A 21,287-nucleotide genomic window follows, 5' to 3' on the forward strand; every position below is an offset into this window, starting at 1 on the left:
GAAAAGTCAAAGAGAGAGGGTCATTGTCCTTCCAAGGGCACCCATGACTGTCTTTGAAAATTGCACCCCAAAATGGCCCAGGTCTATCAAACAAACCTTTATTTTTCTGTTACCAAACCTAGAAATGATTGGCGGTTTATATGGTCTCGCTGCCATGCGACGTGCATGGTGATAACTGCCCCGTACTCTACACTGTGACACAATCGAAGGCTACCCGACCCTCGTGGGCTACATCGCTGGTACTGTTGTGAGTGGCGTGGCCAGATGATGGGTTGGGAGAGGAAGAACAATGAGTCAGGGCATTCTCGGTAATTGCATGTAGTTAACTTTTCTCAGGAAGGTTGCATCATGAATGACTGAATTATTTTGGCAGGCTTCCAGTTCCTCCCTCCTCTACCCACCTAGCAACAACAAAATCCATACAGCAAATCCACCCTGGGACAGTCACTTTCCCCGGCCCTAGGGTAGCTTACGGGAATGTTTGCCCAGTCTTTGTTACCTAGCGGAAGCACGTTTATCAGAGGCAAAATTCCATAGAAAAACTCCGTTCTCTCTCAACTCTTGCAAAATCATGCTCAGATTTGTAGGGCCCTACTGATATAATTAACATTTCATTCTCATAAGGTAATTCAATAAGAAGGAAACAGTTCCAAAATGCTTATGCATGGAAATAAAAGGTCAACAAGAGCAACAGAAAGGTAATAAATTTGTTATTGGATAAACTTAATACATTGTGGGATAGTTTTATAACAGCCCATCTAAATGAAGCAGCAAATATGTACATAAGTTATAGCAGTTTTCAAAGACGACTTACATGCATTAAGTCCACTTTGAAAATTATTCCCCCAAATTTACCTGGGCATATTTCTATCTGCTACGATGTGCATAGAAAATTTACATATATGCTTTTGAAAAAATAGATGCATGCATGTAAGTGCAAATCCGCACCACCCCTCCCAATATCCCACCCAGTCTGCATACAAGCTATTCACGTGCAAGTTTACCCAACATATCAGGCAAGCAATTTTTTTAATATGCTACTTCCATGTGTAAAGCACCATTTTACCTGTGGAAATGTTTATGAAAAATTGCCCTCTTGTCTAGCTTTCGGAAGATAACAGATATATATCCAGGAAGGCTATCCTGGAGTCTTAGCCTGGTAACAAAGTCTCTTGCAAACCAATCAGCTCTTGAACCAGTTGCCAACCAGTGGCTCTGGGCCCCACTATTGTTTCTCTTCAGGTTGCTAAAAACGAGGACACACATAGGCGCGCTCACACACACACACACACACACACACACACACACACGCAGATGCACACGGAGACACACACAGATGCAGAGAGGCACTCTACACCCAGGCAGACACACAGAAAGACAGACATTCCCTGCCCAGACCCAGTGACAGACAGGCGCAGAAGGCAAAGACATGGGCCACACCCAGGCAGACCACAGGCCAGGGGTAGAAAAAGTTTAAAAAAAAAACCTTAGGTGCCAGTCAAATTTTTTAGGATACAGGGGATAAGCTCTACCCTACCCAATCTTTTTTCTTTGTTTTTCCCAGTTTTAATTTTCTCATGCTTTCTTCTCCCTCCACCTCCTCTCCCTGGCCCCTTCCCATTTCTCTCACCCTTCACCTCTTTTTCCCCCTGGGCTGACACCCAGCAGCAGCAGGATCTTCTCCTAGACTAGGACCCAAGGGTGGTAGCTCTTCCTGGACCTGGTCCACTACAGTAGCTCCTACCATGCTTGGGCCCCATCACAGCAGAATCAGCTCCTCTCCAAGCCCCTGAACCCACAGTGAAACAGCAACTCCTCCAACCACCACACTTAAATTAGCTTCTCCCCCCAGGGCCCCCTACAGTGAACTAACTCCTTTCCCAGGCTTCCATACTGGAAGTAACTCCTCTCCCAGGCCCGCTGCACCAGAAGCAACTCATTGCCCAAGTCCTCCTGCAGCCGTGAGGTGCACTCTTGTGGCCTTCCTCACCATCTTCCAGCTTACGCAGGCTGCCCGTCCCAAGCCTTCCCACCACCTCCCCCATCCTAGGCACACCTCAGATGTACGAGCTTTCACACCAAGGCAACTAAAACGATAATCGGCTCAACGCGATCAAAATATTTGCTGAAGAGATGAAACCGGAACAAATGTTTGCTGCTTCTCGTTTAGCAACATCTTATTGTTTTCAATGTCATATTTGTTATATCGTTATACTGTATCTTCCAATTGAGTTCTTTGTAAACCGGCATGATGTGCTTCACGAATGTCGGTAAATAAAAGTTTATAAATAAATAAATTAAAGAATATAAATATCTACGTAGTTGGATCACAGAAAAGAAGACTTGGGAAAGCAAAGAATAAGTTTTGGAACTGTAAGGTGTTTCTTAGGAGGAACCTAGCTGTAATGCTAAAGAAATGGCTACTGAGTGCACGCATCTTCTCTGGAGCGGGACACAAAAAGTGAAACAGAATTACAGAAACGAGATCACAAAGAAAACCAAAGGCATCTGAAATGTGATACAGAAGTATTCTGAAGATCAGGTGCAAGGATTAGATTTTAAATGAAAGGTGGAAGAACCCAGGTAGAAGGCTTGTTGAAAAGGAAGATGAGATTTGCTAGTCATTTACTCAGGTTAGCTAATGGCAGATTGGCTAATTCAGTACTGGAGAGGAAAGCAGAGAAAAGACTAGGCCGACATAAAAAAAAAACTGGTCACGATGAAGATCTGGAAGCAATGGGTGAACCAACAAGGAAAGCTGAGAAAAGAGCAAAAACTGCCACATCATAGTCGCCAACCTTGGTACTAAAGATGGTACTTGATAATGTGGAAGACAAATTAACTGTTTATTTATTTTACTTTTTCTACAGTATGGTGTTTAGCATGGATCAGGGGATCTAGGGATGTGTGAACCATTCAATGTCAAACTTGAACCAGACAGAATTCAGCCCTCTTCATGGTCAGTTGAAATAACTGGTCAACAAAAAAAAAAATATTTCCACTCTGCTTTTAACCTTAGTGCTAAATATTCGCTAGGGAAGCATTTCCACTCAGTCAACCCTGAGTCAGCATGGTGCTCCTTCAAATATCCTAATGCATCATTTACGGGTCTGCTAAAAACGTAGATACCCGAGGGAAAGAAGACATTACTTCTATGGCAATTTTTTGCACAGAACTGTACTGAAAACACAACTAAACACAATTACTAGTACGGAGCACTCGGCACACCTCCTGGCGGCAATCACTGCTGCATCAATTGAAAAAAATCAACTAAATATCAAGCTAAACCTAAAATGTCAATCCAAATGCCACCTAGTGCCCTGGCTATTGGGAAGTTTTCGCATTATGTAGTGTCTTGTGATAAACTCTGGGATGCTGTGGCAACCTGCACTGTGGCTGTCACTGAAGTCAGCAGCCTTTCTATTGGAGACGACTGCTTTAGCAGGGTTCATTCTGAAAGAGAGAGAGAGAGAGTGGTAGGGCTATACCCTGCACGCCATTAACTTAGGAGGCTTTGGCAAGAGACAGTGTTTCTGCTTCTACAGCATTTCTACAGTCTTTCTATCTTTGGCAAGATAAACAGAAAAACCATCTTGCTCTCTGTCAAATAACAGCTTCTAAGATTAAGTGGCACAAATGGGGAATATGGTGCCTTCCAAGAGAGCTTTTCACGCCTAGCCTTGGTTGTGCGAAGCTGTGTTTACAGTACTGGCAGAGTAAGGCAGTGCTAGACCGCGGGGCGTTGTAATACCTGGCGGTTCCAGTAGCTGTTACAGACACGGATTGCAGGAGAGAGGCTTTCGTCCATGTTGATCACATTCCGAAAATGGCATCTCTTGTCTCTGAGATATGTAAAACACAGGAAAGAAATCAGGGGGCAATAAAATCAGATTTGTAGATTAACATTTTTTTTTAAAAGCAACCCACACGCCTAAAAGCAACATAACCTAATAATTAAAGAGCTAGTAGAGCTGTGATCCAAACAGCAAATGGCAACAATCACACTTTGAACTAGAAAGCTAAAAGAGCAATTAACTTTGTCTCATCTGTTCTCCACTGATTTTGTTTCAGCAGGAAAAAAAATCAGCATTTGTTTCCGTCTTGAAGCTTTGTTCATTCTACCAGTAGCACACACCGGCCTGCAGTGCCAGCGAGTTTCAGGTGTACGCAGGGCTAAGCACAGCAAAAAAAACGGTCACTCCCAGCTTGGCCCCCACAGTAAATGAAAGGTGACCACCATAACAAACCAAGAGGGTGGTCCGAAACAGAGCAATAATAATAAGTCCCATGATGCCATAGCAGAACTAGCATCAGAAATACAAGCCTACCAATGGCGAAATGATGTTAAAATAATGATGGCACTAATATGACCGATAGGATTCTGTCCCTGGCCATGTTCTTTCACGCTGAAATCTCCAAACAGAATTAACCTGGTGAAATATGTTCTCACTACCTCATGTAGACTCCGGGAGGCACCATGGTGGCGCTGAAGTGCACGGCTGCCTGGAACTCATGGGAAAGACAGGGATCCACGTGCTGCTGATACCCTGGAAATGCAGGGACAGATTTAATTCCATCTCCTGATCCCCAGACCAAAAGGAGGCTCTGTGCGGCTCCCAGCACCTCGCTCACGCCCCAACTTACCTTTGTACTCTGGGACCGCTTTATTAAGCAAGCCAGGCAGCCACTCATACAGTACGATATTCTACAGGAATAAGAGAAACACAACAAGTAATTAACTGCAAATTAAGATGACAGCGTATGCAAGAGTAGGCAAGGGGTAAGTCACTCTTAACTGTTCGCCATGCTGCGCCTTCAGCATGGCCTCCAACAGGTTGCATACATGGAAAAGGTAATTTTGCAACAACCCACAGAGCTGCAAAGTGGAAAGAGAAATTACTCGGGCAGCTGCTCTTTGAAAATTAGCAAAACAAAGTAAACACGCTAAAAGCCAGGCCTATTAACACAGGTGAATGGCTTTGATAACTGCTCGGTTAAAGAATTTATAGGTAGAAAGCCAGCACAGTACAAAGCTAATATGCATCTTTTATATGGACTCTATTATGCACTTGATTTTAAAGTTGCAAACAGGGCCAGCCCGGTGGTTCATGCAAAAGGTGCCTTCTTTGATCCCAGAGCTGGTTCTTCCACACTCAGGGAGGCAGCATTCACATCCCCTAGGGTGGGGGTGGGTGGGGTGGAGCTATGGTCTTTGTGAAGGGCAACACCCGGTGGTAGGATCTGAAGTGCATGATATAGGGTTCCAGAAGGCACTCTGCTGCAGGGCTCCTGGCCTCGGGTCTGTCATTACCAGGAACAGTGGGCAGGTCTACTGTAGGGGGGGGGGGGGGGGGGGGGGAGGGGAGGGGGACCCATTGGGTAACTGTGAATGAAGGGTAATGGTGCCAGGAAGCCATCACTAGTTTTAACTGATCTGGAAGGAGAAAAAAATGAACTCTCAGATCAAAAGAAAAGTTCAAAATCAAAAAATAAAATAAAAACTTTAAGGAGGTCGATATTCAGCGCCACTTAGCCAGTTAAGTTCAGACTTAACTGGCTAAGTGGCGCTATCGGAAAATTCAGCTGTGCTAACTAGCCACAACCTAGTCAGCTGTTTATCTGGCTAAACACTTAACTGGAACGGTGGGATGGGGGCATTCTGGGAAGAAGCTTCTTAGCCGGCTAACGTAGCCAGATGTGCTGGTTTTTAGCCTTATCCAGTTTAGTTAGCTGGAGAAGACTAGGACAGCTATTCGGCTGTCCTACAGTTAACTGGATAAACTTAGCTGGATACTCAGCTATCTTAATAGTTATTAGTTAGCTGGATTATATACAGCGATGCAGCAGTGTCACTAAAGGTTTTGGCTAGGTTAGCCGGATAAGTTTGTCCAGCTAAATTGCTCATTCAGATAGCAGCTGGATACTGGGCTCTAAACGTCTATTGATTGTTGTGTTACCTGAGAAGTAACAATGACCCATTTTGCTGTTACTTGGCACTAAAGACATACAAAAATTATTTTTCTAGTTTCAGGAATAATTTCATTATGAGGAAATAACCTTCATTTTTTCACAATAAACCTTCTGTGCTGGCAGTGGCAGGTTAAATCTGACTAAAGTTTCACACAAAAAAAGAAGCAAATGTCCATTAGAATAACAATCAAGGAGAAGTGGGAAAATTTAAAATTGTGACAACTCTAAAAAAAATAAATAAATATATATATATATATAGATATCTATATATATATATATATATATATAATATCAAATCAATAATTATATTATACTTATATGAGTATGGGCAAAACATTTATATAAAAGGTGGCTATATTTTTATTTATTTGATTTGTATTTTGTGGGATGATCACTCCAGGTTTTGCGCTTTTCACATCTAGGGTCTGATTTAATAACACTTCTCTCCCATTCTGTGTCTACAGGAAAAAGAGGGTAGTAAATCATTCCCCCTAGTATGAACAATTTCACATATCACTGTCTGGAAAAGTAGTGATGGCTCGTTTCATCAGTACCCCAGGACTGGATTTTGGGGTGGGCAAGCTAGGCAGTCACCCAGGATGCCGTGAACTGGGTGGGGGCACCCTGGGCACCGCCAGCATCACCCATCCCACGGCAGCCAAAGAGAGGCCCTGGCGGATCCCATCCTGCCACAGCCAAAGAGAGGCCGGGGGGGGGGACGGGGGACACACACTTTGTTTGCCCAGGGTGCCATTTGCTCTGGAGCCGGCCCCGATTACCTGGTAGGTGGCAATGACCCATTTCCGGCTGTGCTGAAACAATTCTTCATCGGACCAGTGGGGATGATCCTTTGCAAACTTTGCTGCCAGGTAATTGTGGTAGCGGAACCAGACAATGCTCTCGGCCTGCAGGAAGGGGCTCTCATTTGCACGGGCATTTCCCATCTCTGCAGCAAGGGGACATTAAGTGTAAATTAGTAAATCAAAAATTGCCAACAGCTTTAGCTAACATCTTTTCAGCTTCTCGTGCATGCACGTGTATTCTGTCCCCTGCGTGCCCTTCCCCCCCCCCCCCTTCAGATCTCTTACCAGGAGGCGTCATAACCCGGTGCTCTGACTAAAACTGAAGCCCTACCAGAACTCCAGCTGCTCTTGGAGCTGGGTCTGCAGGGCAGGCTACACGCTCTGCTGCGGCACCGTTCAGAAAGGCCACAGGGACCTAGGATGGCAGATGTTCGGTTTATTGTGAGAATCCTGCGACGGGAGATGGGAGGGAAGGGGAGCTGGGTGTGAACTTAAAAAAGTGGGTTTCACTGCTCACCAAGCAGGGTGAAGTACAACGGAGGAAGATAACAGAAAAGAGAGTTGGATAAAAGGAGTGATATCCTACAGACGGACCTGCACTGTGGCTGGCAGCTGGGAAATATCCTGGGCAGTGTAGATCGGAATAACTGGGTAGACTGGATGGTCTTTTTCTGCCATCATCTCATATGTTACTACGGAAAGCTCAGGGAGTGTGGAGAGCAGAACTGTAACTACTTTGAGAATTTTTGCTCCATTAATTTCTCCCATCAGTGTGAAAGTTTATGCAGTGTAATGTAGAGTGTTCTGCAATACGTTCTGCTTGTTTGTGTTCATTATCTCTGTATTAGCTATTGCATTTTGAGAACATCCAAAAGCTGGAGCTATGCTGTCATCTCTTTAAACTTCCCCCACAAAACTCAAATATTTCTTTGTCTTGCACAAATATGCATTATCGATTACCTTGTGAATGATAGAGAGAGAGAAATGGCCAAGATATTAGAGGACAAATTTCTGGTAGGCAGGTGGATGAAAGTGAAAGGATAAGGATATGGGTAATGGTTTTTAGGACAGGGACAGAGGAAAGGTCGGATTTTAATAGTGTGGTGGAAGGAAAAACAAACAGTAATGTTATGTTAACCATAATCCACTGCAAATGGCAGAGAGGTAAAGAAGGCTATAGCCCATCTTAAGGAAGCAGGTACAGGGCTCCCTGCCAGACCACCTTAAACAAAGACAAAGCAACAGAGCCACAGAAAGCAACAGAATGATGTTTATCTCTCACAGCAGGTATAATCTGGGAAAAGCAGAGGGACAGAGAATAGGGACCTCCAGCACTGCCAGTGTTTTGCAGAAGAAGCTCCAGAACCCAACGGTAATCTACAAGAGCAGTTAAACCCTACATAGAGATTCTCAGCTGCTGTAAGCTGTTTGCTTTAGGTCAAAGCCTGACTGCTGAAGACCTGTCCTCTCCCCAAAGAGCTTACAGCCAGAGTGGCATGCTTTGCTTACACCCATCTTGTTCCGGTTCTTTCTAGTAATTCCCTGGTTGACTTTAATCCAAATGTTTCTTGTCCGTTACGTCTGTGTGTCTTGACTAAAATGTAAGCTGCATGGAGAGAGACTGTTTCTTATATGTATCTGTACAGTGCTACATACACCTACTAGCACTATAGAAATGTTTAGTAATAACAGCAATATTTAACGAGAAGGCATGGAAGAACTGGACATGGGAGGAGAGGAAGCAGGAAGACTCGCAGGCAAATCAAGGAGATTTGGTTTGGATGTCACCTTTCCTAAAAAGGAAAAGATACAAGACAAGGGGGATTCATCTAAGGACGGGCACACTAGTCTGGATAAACTCAAACCCTTTCTGAATGGGGTGAGGGTTTGGATAAAGTGAGCTGAAATTGCACTGAAACAAACCAGGAAATTCCTCAGAGAAGTTTGTCATTCACAGTTTTACATGGAGACAGCTGAGCCTGCACAGCTAGACCTGAGGTACCATATTTGCCTCATTCAGATATTAAGAGATGACTATTTGTGTCAAGTATTCAAAGGTTTTCACCGTCTTCAGATATATTCAATCTGTGAGCAGTCACATAAGTAAAAAGAAGTGAGTAAATCTGCAGCCACATTTAAATCCCATCAAGACTAATTGAGCAGTAAGAGTCATGGGCAAAATTCTGAAAATCTCAACCTGGATCTGAACTAGGCCAGAGTAGGTTCACTCATCCTTAGATTTAACAAGATATTGCCATAAACAAAGCAGAACTCTGATAAATTACCTTCATAGATTTCTGACCTTGAAAACTGTGCAAAAAACTATTGTTAATAGAGAAATAATGATCAGACAAGTTGTAGGTGATACCTTTTTAATGGAGGTACTTATTACACCTGTGACTAGTCGAAGTAAGCAACACCTCTGGAGATTTGTCAGCAGACCGTATTTGATTCAAATACACAAAATGCACGTACGGGGCTTTTGCAACAGTGACATCAAAATGCACTAATATGTTTTAAACCATCTAGATTTCATTGACTTTCAGTCAGTGGCACCGCATGGGCAAACAAGTTACCAGTAAACAAAATTAAGGGTCCACAAAAATTAATTCTTAGTTTCTTATATAATGGTTTACCCTGCTGGCATACTTTACCAATGCACTGACTTTACAGTTCATTGAAATCTGTATGGTAGTTTATGACAAACACACAGTTTCTTTTTTTTTTTTTTTTTTTTTTAATCATAGAGCTATACAAATCCCAACGTGCACAAAATATCAACAACTAAAGCACACAGGCTTCTATTTTTCTCCAATTACGGTATATATCTATAGCTAATTAAACCCATTCAAAGTAAAACCAAAGCACACTGGGCTTTGAAGAATATAAATAGTGATCACAGCCTGGATATTGATGGTTAACACTCACCATAAATCCCTTGGGCTCCACGCTGCCCAGACGAAGGGTCCAGTGCTTTCCATATTAGAATATTGTCACCTGATTCTTTAGGAAAGAGCGGGTCAGATCCAGATGCCAACATCCCTCCGGAGAAACTCCTCAGGGCATCGCTCCAGGAATGCGAGGAACCGTATATGGAGCTTCCATCGATCCAGGCTGTCACTGAGTTTACCTGTGGACATTAGGGTTATGCATGGATTTTTTTTGTTTGTTTTTTAATTATTATGTTTCCTTTCGAGTTTGTTTTTTTTTGGTGCATTTATTTTTCAATAGCTCACAGCAACCTATATTAGTGTGCATTATTGGCAGCACATAAATATGGAGTGGGGGAGGGGAAGGGGAGTGCGGAAGCTTACACCAGTTTCCTCCCATATATTTTCCTAGACATTATTCTAGTACAACAATGTTCTACAATAGAAGAAAAAAAGGAGGTATCTCCCTCCAAACGACTTCCAGTTCTACTCTTTGACCAAGCAACCAAGGGAAGTCATTGGCTCCCCTGTCTTGTCAGAAGCTGTGAAGGTTATTTTGGTTGCATGCCCAACCTCAGCATGCAACCTCAGTCCGTCCAAGAAAGAAAAGCATGAACTGGGTATCAAAGCTGAGTTCCCCCACTAGCAGCACTCAGCCTTTACCACGGGAACAAAGGCTGACCCACAGTGATCTGCCTTCTTAATATTTATAGTAGCCATTCTGTTTGTCCAGCACTGTTATCAGCACCCTGATAAAGAACTGAACTTTCTATGGCAAGCATAACAAAGAAGCTGGTCTAGTTAGGATTCTCATTTACCTGGTGCCTGGGGTTATTGGGACTTCTTCCCGTTTGCTTGCACCATAGGCTCCGCTGGAATGGAATAACTATGCGTCCACTATGTTGGGGATCAAACACTGGGTCACCTTCAGGAATCTTGATATTTAAAAATTCAGCAGGGCAACCCATTTTGTGCTCATCTATGATCTCTGAGAATACGTGGTAACCTGAAAGGATATCCAAGACAGGAATGAGAGCAGAAAAGATCAGACTTTTCCATGTCAGAGTCAACTCTGAGATTGGCATAGATTCAGGTAGGCCTGTATATGTATAATAATTTAAATTATAATCTTTTTTTTTATTCTTGAAAATAATTGCTGTATTTTACTCTCATGATCAATGGATGCACTTGTATCAGAATTCCACATTGTAATTTTAAAATGAGGACAAGTTTCAAAGCATTTTACCCATGTTAAAATCAACTCTCTGAAAGCGTATACTGTCCTAGAAGGCATTTCCAGGGGTGCGTTTAGATCAAAGGAGGAACAATGTGTGTGTAGATTGCACTTTTCAAATCTTTGCACACACTTTTCCAGCAAAATTCTAACCACAGAAAAAGCAGGGGCAAGTGGAATTGTACCCACAGCCTGTTTCGGGATGGAAGTACATAGGCACTTTTAAGAACTGGTGCAGAGCCCATGAGTAAAATGTACACATGGTCTTTGTCTCAATGTGGACAGTTTGAAGATCACTTCCTAAATAATATGTAGCAAACCATTTCCCCTACTTCTGACTCCTTTAGCTTATGCAAAGTAACCGAGAAGTAGCACCCATGATTCATGGCGTGCACATGCTGGAGCAGCGCTTCTAAAAGGTTCCTCCCATCCCATGTCATTGGGAAAAACCCTTAGTATGTACAGCATACTGTAGCCCTGTGCTCTTTGTATTACACTGCGTCTGGATGTGAGTAAGTATTTGGGCAAGTTCATGAATCATAATGACTTGAAACTATATTTACATTTTAGGATCTCTTACAAGTAACTGGCATCATCCCAAATGTAGCAACAGCAGATTTTCGTGTATGACAACCTTACCTGATGGCATGACTTGCACGATTCTTAGGTTAAGGGTGAAAAGTACTAAGAACTTGGCATGATATGCATCCCATTTAGTGAAAGCATGTTACTCTCTGCAGAGCCTTGAGTATCCTATCTAGAGGCTGGAACTTCTACTGTAGCTTTATCATTCTACCTACACAAGAAACAGAGGAGGGGTACTATACTCTTCCAAAAAGAATATACAACATAAGTTACATAGTAGGGATGTGTATTTGCTGAGAGAACACATCCAACATTGCAATTAGCATCAAAACACACCAATGTATCAAATAAAATGCAAATAATTTCAGTTTCATATCATTGGCCAATGCCATAACATACAGCTTTAATGCATGTGATCCTGTTACATCCAAATTACTGCATTGAGTTTCATGAAGAGTTGTGCCATTATCTCTGCTAAATGAAATTCTTACAGGATGTTCTGCCACTAGTGCTAATAAGAAAACTCACATAAATCAACAGAACATGACATTTTGTTTTTGGCGAAAGCAGTTTGTCACAGCCCTACCCACAGTCTCATCACTCCCTAGGGACGAGCACTGTGAGGTGAATCATCATGCGTTCTCTTGATAGAAGGTGCCAGCTAATGGAGCCAGCTACTATCTCACAGAAGTAGATTCCTCTGCATACTTTTATACAACTGCTGCACACAACATGAGTGTGAGCCCTTCTTGCCATGGCACAATTGGTGCAACCTTGTAGGCTGGGCCCTAAGGTCTGCGCCAACAGTGGGCGAGCGAGTCAGTATGAGTCAGGCTGTGGCAAAGTCCAAGATGCTATGGTGGAAGTTGAAGACTTGGCAGAGGCAAGGCTGTAGCTGAAGACAAGCTGAAGACTGAAAACTGGAGCAAAGCAAGGCTGAAGACTAGAGCGGAGCAAGGCCAAAGACTGAAGCAAGGCTACAGACTGGAACCAAATGACCTTCTTGCTGAGGCAAGGCTGGAAGGTCTGAAGAGCCCTTTTATAGGGCAAGAAGCAGAGATGTCATCTGAGGGTGCAATGGGCTTTTCCTGTCACAGGCCCTTTAAATGGAGCCATGGTGCACGCACACGCTTAGGAGCAACAGTGTCTGTCATACGTCGGTGGCATCTAGCTGCTTGAGACTGCTGGTGGTGTTTGGGGTAAGTGAAACCACTCGTGAAGCCATCCTGTGAGCGGTAAATGTAACAGTACCCCCTCCTCTAAGCCCCCTCCCCAAACCTATTTTCTTCTGCTTCTGGGGAGATGCTGAAGGAGCATCTTTATCATGAGGAGGCTCAGCAAGACATCTAGGAATTCTTTGGTCTCGGGACTGAGCTGGGGAAACAATTGGTTGATACTGTTCTTTAGACAGGGATTCTTCGAAGGAATATTGATATGGTTTGTAAGTTCCAAGATCATCTTGTTGAATGAGGACAGCCCCTGCAGTCTTGACAGTGGCTTCTACATCCATGACAAAGGACTTTGAAGATTTGGAACAGTTGGTTAAGGCTCCTTATAACTTAAGTGGGAACAGGGTGTACACAGGAATGGCAGATCCTGTCCTTCAGGCAAGGTGGTCTGGAGTGGAGCATCTGGAGACGAGTTGGTACAATACTCCCAGCAGGATGGACGCCAGTGTAAGGTGTTCCAATCAATAGAGGGTTGATGGAGTCTGAGCCATGGTAATCCAAGTTCCAGGGGGCTAAATGCCTTAGGTAGAACACAGAATTGAAGATTTTCTTGGTGAAAACTTATCTGCATGGTAATGGGCACGGTGGTGGCAGTCACATAGATGGGTAAGGGTTCTCTGAAAATGGAAGAAATAGCATGAGGAGTAGTCAAATTAGTAGAAGGGCGTACAAATGAATCTTGAATAAATTTGCCCCTGGCTCCGGTACTGATTAAGGCTTCAGTATAAATTCAGTACACTGGTACCATCAACTGTGGAGTAGAAGCAGGATGGTTAAGAATTTCCCTCCCCACTAGGCATGTTTTTTGGGAGTTTCCTGGTCTTTCAAGACACAGACTAACAAAATGTCCCTGGACTGCGCAGTATAGGCAAAGGTTGTGCTGTCTTCGCCTTTGTCTTTCCTCAATCAAGAGTCTAGTATTGCCCAATTACATGGGTTCTACAAAGGCAGTCACACTTGGAAGTTCTAGAGTGGAGTCCGGGTGGCTCAGAGGCTTTGGAGCTATGGCAGTAGCCCGATAGGAGGTCTTCCTATTTCAGATCTATTCGAATAGCCAAGGCAATAAGTGCTTCTAGGGTCAAGGGAAGGTCCCGAACTGCTAGTTCATCTTTTATTCTCCTGGATAACCCTTGCCAGAAAATGGCAGTTTGACTATCTTCACCCCAACCGAGTTCAGAAGCTAAAGTAAGAAATTCTACAGTGTACTTACCGTCTCTGAGTGTGTGCCTTGATGAATACAAAGAATTTCTGCAGCAGCAGATGAAAGGCACCCAGGTTGATAAAAATCAGGCAAAACTGTTGTATGAAGTTGTCCAAGTTCCAGAGAAGTAAGTCATCTTGTTCCCACAAGGGAGAGGCCCAGGTGAGAGCAGGACTGTCCAACAGGGAAAAGATATATGTAATCTTGACACGGATAGAAAAGAAAAACGAGCTGGCTGTAACTCAAATTGCATCTTAGAAACGTTGAGGAACCCTCTGCACCTCTTAGATCACTGCTGTACCTCGGAGGTGGTGGGAGTTGAATCATGGATTCCACAGGCCAGATAGGTGCCAGTACAGGGTTCGCCAGAGCTGGAACTGAGACCGAAGCCAAGGTTGGGCTTGAATTATATCTAGGCACTGGGACCAAATCAGTAATAACCCATTTTCTTGATCAAATTGCTGCTGGCCTAGTTTCATGAACCTGTTCAGGAAGCTATTTAATTTGGTCTTTTGCTCCTGCATCTGGGAGGCAAAAGCAGCAATGGCCCATTGCAGGGAAGCATTCACAAGCTCATGGCCTCAGCAACCTGTTGCAAATGACATGAGCTTGAGCCCTTCTTGCTGTGGCACAATTGGCGCAACCTTGTAGGTTGGGCCCTAAGGTCTGCACCAGTGGTGGATGAGTGAGTTTTAGCAAGGACCAGGCTGTCGCAGAGTCCAAGAAGCTATGGCGGAAGGTGAAGACTTGACGGAGGCAAGGCTCTGGCTGAAGACAAGCTGAAGGCTGAAGACTAAAGCAGAGCAAGGTTGAAGCTGAAGACTGGAGCAAGGCCAAAGACTGGAGCCTGCAGCAAGGCTGCAGACTGGAACCAAATGACCATCTTGCTGAGGCAAGGATGGAAGGTCTGAAGAGCCCATTTATAGGGCGAGAAGCAGAGACGTCATCCGATGGTGCCACAGGCTTTTCTTGCCATGGGCCCTTTAAATGGAACCATGTTGCACACGCATGCGAGCCTAGGAAGGAGTATCATAGCAGTGATGGCGTCTGCCACAAGTTGGCGGAGTCTAGTCACTTGAAACTGCTGGAGGAGTTCGGAGTAAGTGAAACCGCTCACAGGGCTGCCCCGTGAGCACTGTGATTTGTAATACCATATTCCTTATCTCTTAAGTAAAGCAAGGGCTTTCATTCTGTACTCCTATTATAATGATGTGGAGGGGTTGGTATGACTTTTGAAAACTAATCAGATACAGATCATCAATTACTTTTCTCGAAAAGTTAACTACTACTTACTATTGTTCATTTTAATATTTGGTCACAAAATTGATAAATTTCCTTGACTTGTACACAGAAATGAGAGGACAAAAGTTCCAAAGTCACAATGGAAACCTATTTTCAAAAGATTTTTGCTATAGGCAAAGAACTGGAACAATTCTTGATCATTAGCCCACTAAGTTACCGCTGTTTAAAGGAGAATATTGCATGACTGAATGCAATAAATAAAAATGTACTAGAATAATTGGGAAAAATTATTAAAAGTCTTGTACAAGGGGGAAACAATAAATAGTGTGAATTTAAACATTTATTTATTTAAAAATTCTTATATACGGCCTTTACAATTTGTGGTGGATCTAAGCAGTTTACAAACAAATTAAAACATACATAATAATTTAAAAAGCATAGTAGACAAAATAATAATTAAAACATCACATAGGACAACTTAGCAATACATGAGAACAAACAGAGCAGTAAGTTAAAGTAATAAATAATAAGTAAGAGCTGGTTAGTTAGCTGTATGCAAAGGTGCATAGATGAGTTTTGAGTGCTTTTTTGAAATCTTTGGAATCTGCAATAACATGGATATGATCTGGGAGAGAATTCCAGAAAGTCAGACCAGCCACTGAAAAGGCATGTCTGTGGATCAGGTCTAATCTGTCTGTTTTTATGGTGGGGACCTCGAGTACACATTTATCTAACGATCTTAACTGATGAGGTGGACGGTATAATCTTAGTATAGAACATAGATAGAGGATGGGTTGTATATTAAATTGTGAATTATGGAGAGAACCTTGTATTGCATACGGTATTGGAAAGGGAGCCAATGGAGAGACTGAAGGAATGGAGTGATATGTTCTCTTCGTGGGGTGTTAGCAATTATACGTACTGTAGAATTTTGAATAAGTTGGAGGGGACGGATAGAGCATGCTGGAAGACTCAAATATAAGGCATTGCAGTAATCCAAGCCTGATAGGATTAGTGCTTGTACAACTGAATGGAAGTCAGATGGAAAAAGAAGAGGTTTTAACTTTTTGAGTAATTGTAATTTAAAGAATGATTTTCTTAACTAATACGGAGATATTGGTAGTCATTGATAGACTAGAGTTGATCATTACTTCTAAATTACGCGCACAATGTGTAAATGGAATAGTGTGATTGCCAAAGGACAATGAGATGTGTCTGGAATAGTGGAGAAGAAGAGTATCTATTGACACCCTATCATATATTATATTTGCTTCTAAAATAACCCTCTGCATTTTTTAAAGTAACCCTTTATTATTGTCCATCCCTTGGAAAATTCATCAAATCAAAACTTAATCATTGCCATAAATAGTTTAATAACCCTGCAATTATGTACTCTGATAAGGCATGTTTAACACAGGAGACTGTGTGCTCAACCTTCTTTGCATGCCTCAGGCACTGGGTGTGGTGTGTCTTCAAAAATATGGGCAGTGAATTAAAGCTCCAATTCATACTTCAGGACACAAAGGGACCTTTGTTTTCAGTTTTTATTTTATTTTTCCAGAGAATTTCTCTGTCCCTAATTAAAGTTCACCTAATCACCCAGCTTGAAAGATTTAAACCATTCCCCCATCCCACTCTTAATTGTTTTGATTGTCTTGACTAGATTATAAGCTCCCCTGAGTAGAGACGGTCTCTTATGTGTTTCTGTACAGAGTTGCATATATCTTGTAGAGTAGGGGTGGGCAATCTATGGCCTGCGGGCCAAACCAGGCCCAACGACAGAATTTTTATGGCCCTCCTCAATTTTCCTCATTAGAACCAGCCCACTGGCACCTTCGATGTCATCAACAATGGCCTGATGTTGCAGGTCTTTGTTGATGACTTCGACCTCGATGTGGACGGCCAGAGGCGACATCCCCCTCAGAGGGGACTGTGGGCCAGAAAGAGGAGAAGCATAGCCCAGCCAATGGTGAAGAAAGGAAGAGGCCCGTTTGGCTGCCAGTGGATCCCATCCTACCTGTGGCGAAGAGAAAGGGCCCGTGCAGCGGCGAAGACAGGAAGAGGCCGCTGGTGGATCTCACCCCACCGGCAGCGAAGAGAAGAGTTCCGCGAGGCAGAGAAGACTGGAAAAGGCTGCCAGTGGATCCTATCCCACCAGAGGCATAGAGAAGAGGGCCATCTCTTCAGTCAGTTCACCTTGCGGCGCAGAAGCTGACCATCTGCACCGCCGTGCAAACTGAGTCTGTCTATTGTCTCTGCAGGCCTTTCAATATTAAAAACTCATGAGAGCAACATTTTCCTTGTACTGATCTCGCGATACATAAGATCAACATGGAGGAAGTGCTACAACCGTGATTTTTCATTTCCGCGTGGCCTGCAGAGCAGCTTTGACTATTGGTCAGCTTGTCCCTGGCACACAGCGGCGGTGACATCAGCACTGAAACAAGAGAGGCTCTAAGGCTGCTGTGTATTTGTATGTGAGAGAGAATGAATGGGTGCCTGCCTAGGGGTCTCTGCATACGTGTAAGAATAAATGGGTGCCTGCTTTGTGTGTGTGAGAATGAATGGGAGCTTGCTTGGGGTGTGTGTATGAGGGATCCAGTGAGTGCAAGAAAGTGTGTGTGCCAGGGAGCCAGTAAGAGTGAGTGAATGTTTGTATGTGTGTGTGTGAGCCAGAGTGAGATTTGTGTGTGTGTGAGGGAGTCAGTGAGAGTGAATGCATGTTTGTGTGTATTTGGGTGGGTGAGAGAGAATACATTGTGTGTATGGTGAGGGAGAGCATGTGTGTATGTGTGTGCATGACAGAACGTGCACGTGTGTGTGCTACAACCATCCACCTTCCTTTCTGCCTGCTAATCCAAGACAATCTTGGAGCAACTAGATATCAAAAGTTCCCAGGTATGCAGAATGGGGAATTTTTAAAAATCCTTACTAGTTTTAATTAATGCCCCATCTTCCAACGCATGACTCAGTTTATCAAGAATCCCATACACAAGCATAGTCTGTCACTGGACTAAAATTATATAGCGGCCCTGTATGTCCTTAATTTTCTGTTCAATATTCAAGGGAAAAATTTTATGAATTATAATCGCAACATTTGCAGAAGCAAACTAAGCTGCCCCACCCAATCTCTTAAGCTTTTGATACTCCATTTAGGTGGGTCTCCCGCAGAAAAACTATATCTGCAGCCAATCTTTTCAAAGGTGAAACATTTTTTGTACGCTTAACCGGCATATGTATTCCACATACATGTCCAAGCACAGGCGGGCAGGCTGAAGACCAGAGACTCTGACCTCCACCGAACCTGATGCATCAGAAGAGACCCAACAATGCTGGTCTCTGGGGTAGCCCTCCGGCCACTCGATAGCCCTTTCGGATCTGCTGTACGGGAATGGCAAAGGCGTCAGGATGGACAGAGGTCAAGGACAGGTGATGGTACTGGAACAAGACAGGGACTCAAAGACTTGGACAAGACTTGAAAACTGAAGACATGATCAGACGACAATACTTGAAGACATGAATAGACGAAGGTACTTGACAAGGCTAAGGCAAGGATGAAGAGAAGGACATCAGGAACATTGATGAAGACACTTGATGAGTGGAAAGACATCAGCAGAGTTAAAACTCAGCATGAATAGGAATCCGGCCATGACTCGTAGCAGCAACCGACTTGGACTGAGCTTCGGTGACCCAGTGTGATTGACGCACCTGACAGGCCAACCAGAAGAAGCGAAGGCTTCAGACCCGGCGTGGACGATGCACAGAAGGTCATCCTGAAGTTGAGCCTCCACTAGGAGGTAAATCCAGAACTAGGACATCCAAGAAGAAGGCTTCCCTGAAAAGGAGCCAAAAGGTCTGAACACTTGAAAGCAAACGATCGGAAGATGAGGACAACAGGAGAATCTGAAGACGAGGATATCTGGACATGAAGACTTCTGGAACGTCAGGACATCAACACCCAGGACACTCAGTCAAGAGCATCACGGGGCGGTGTTGAGAGAACTGGAGAACAAGACATCTGGAACATCTGGACTTCGGATCCCCAGGTCACTCAACCAAGAGCATCGAGGAGGTGTTGAGAGAACTGGAGAACAAGACATCTGGAACATCTGGACAACGGACCCCCAGGTCACTCAACCAAGAGCATCGAGGAGGCACAGAGGCAGAACAACTGAATGACTGACCTCAGAGGGCGAACCTCAGGAAGATCTGAAGGTGAAGACATCAGGAAGGTCGGACAACAAAGACATCGGAAGACAAGGACATAGGATCTGGCGAAAGACCAAGACTTGGAATGAAGATGCAGATGAAGGGTCAGGAACCACAGAGGAAGACAAGGGAATTCCCATGAAGAACAGAATGCCTTGAAGAAGTGGAGGTGGATATCGGAGTCTCCTGGGAGGCTGGAACGGAAAGTCCAGGAGCAGTCCAGCTCCATGACTGACTCCTTGCGAAGGCAACAAAGAACTGAAGGCAGAGTCCTTTTGTAGGGCTGAAGAGGAAACACCTTGATGACATCACTAGGAGGGACTAAAAAAGCAGCAAGGAAGGTTGCTTAATAAAGCCGTGAGAGCAAAAGTACACAATAAGCAACCAAATGTCCGATCTTATACAACTTTATTGTGTAGAAACAATGTATGCAAATGAGCCCGACTCCAGCCGAGTTTCGCCCTCTTTCATTGTACTTTGAATTCGCTCTAAAAGTGACCACAGCATTTGTGCACTACTGAGGTCCGGAGTGTTATCTCTGAAGAAATTGATTCTTGCACTACACAGACTGGAGCATTCTTGCAATGCCCTTTGTTTATATATACAACATTGATGAGGATAGAATATCTATACATGCAAATACCCCTGATGCAGCCCTATTGAAAGAGGGCGAAACTCGGCTGGAGTCGGGCTCATTTGCATACATTGTTTCTACACAATAAAGTTGTATAAGATCGGACATTTGGTTGCTTATTGTGTACTTTTGCTATCACTAGGAGGGGCCAGGAGGTGCGGCCGCATGCTTAAGGAAGCAGGAGGCAGGACCCTGGAGAGCGGCGTCCCTGTCGCAAGAGGAAGAGCAGGCCCAGACATCAGCGGCTCCCTGCCGCGAAGCAGGAAAGCTTCAGGGCGGCCTCCAGGCCACGAAGGAAGAAAGGAGAACATCGGTGGCCTCCGAGTCGCATGGAAGCATGGCGGTAAGGCCCGCCGTGCAGGAAGATGGCCTGGGCGGTCTCCAGAACGTGGAGCAACACTGATGGCAGCCTCCTGGCTGCGAAGGCTGAACAGCGGCAGCCCCGTCCGCCACGGGACACTCAGCGGCGGCCTCTAGGCCACAGGCCAGAGCAACAGCGTCGGGGGAACAGGCAGGTGGTAAGAGGTGAGAGGCTGCTCGTGGCTAGGCCCACGAGCAGACTCGTAACACACAGTGGGAGCTTCCCAGGGGCTCCTCACTGCTTTTTTTGGTCACCAGAGCCTTTCTGTGCTGGCAGTCCCCAGCGGTGCCACAACCCAGCATTAGCTTCTGGGATCACAGCGGTTGATGACATTACTGCCACGTGTCCTGATTATACAACAGTTGCAGCTAGCAAAAATGCTTCTGCTGCATCTTTCACTGCTGGCTGGCCTTTACTGCAGCAGGAGTGAAGCTCATGCTTCCTCTGTTCTTCTGAATGCCCAGGAACCTGCAAAACTGCTCTACTTGGCCAGCCCCCAGACTTACAGCTACAGCAGAGGCATAGAGCAGCCTCCTGCCACTTTCTGGCTCCGCCAGTTCTCTCCTGCCGCAGGAGGCAGTTAATAGACCTCCCACTGCTGTTTACAGATTGCCCCTACCACTGGATTCCTCCTGCTGGCAGCCTCTTTCCATGGCAGAGGCACTGGGCAGCCTCCATCTTGTATCGGAGCACCTGACAGAGATCTCCTGCTGCTGGCCCCTCGGGTAAATCTTTGACCCTGTTACATGTTGGTTAGTTTTTCCTGGGAGCTTAATTTTAAAAACAAAGCAAAACACTTTATTTTTCTATTTTTAAGAACGTAAAGAAACAGAAAAGGAAATTTCATTGAAAGCACATCCCGTACTGGCCAAGTGTGTTTTTGGCTTCT

At 44.3% G+C, this 21,287-nt stretch overlaps 1 protein-coding gene across 7 annotated transcripts in view; it reads right to left on the minus strand.

Annotated features, from left to right (window-relative positions):
- Positions 1-21,287, minus strand: part of LOC115075130 (dual oxidase 1-like) — a 165,104-nt gene that overhangs the window by 122,053 nt on the left and 21,764 nt on the right. For all 7 annotated transcript variants that reach the window (XM_029575342.1, XM_029575340.1, XM_029575343.1 and 4 more), the window contains 6 exons: positions 10,522-10,709; positions 9,702-9,903; positions 6,750-6,916; positions 4,645-4,705; positions 4,454-4,547; positions 3,752-3,842 (listed from right to left, as the gene is read on the minus strand). In XM_029575342.1, the coding sequence (XP_029431202.1) occupies positions 3,752-3,842; positions 4,454-4,547; positions 4,645-4,705; positions 6,750-6,916; positions 9,702-9,903; positions 10,522-10,709 (803 nt within the window). The remainder of the gene's footprint in view (positions 1-3,751; positions 3,843-4,453; positions 4,548-4,644; positions 4,706-6,749; positions 6,917-9,701; positions 9,904-10,521; positions 10,710-21,287) is intronic.

Source organism: Rhinatrema bivittatum, chromosome 13, assembly GCF_901001135.1.
Source record: "Rhinatrema bivittatum chromosome 13, aRhiBiv1.1, whole genome shotgun sequence".
Lineage (NCBI taxonomy): Eukaryota > Metazoa > Chordata > Amphibia > Gymnophiona > Rhinatrematidae > Rhinatrema > Rhinatrema bivittatum.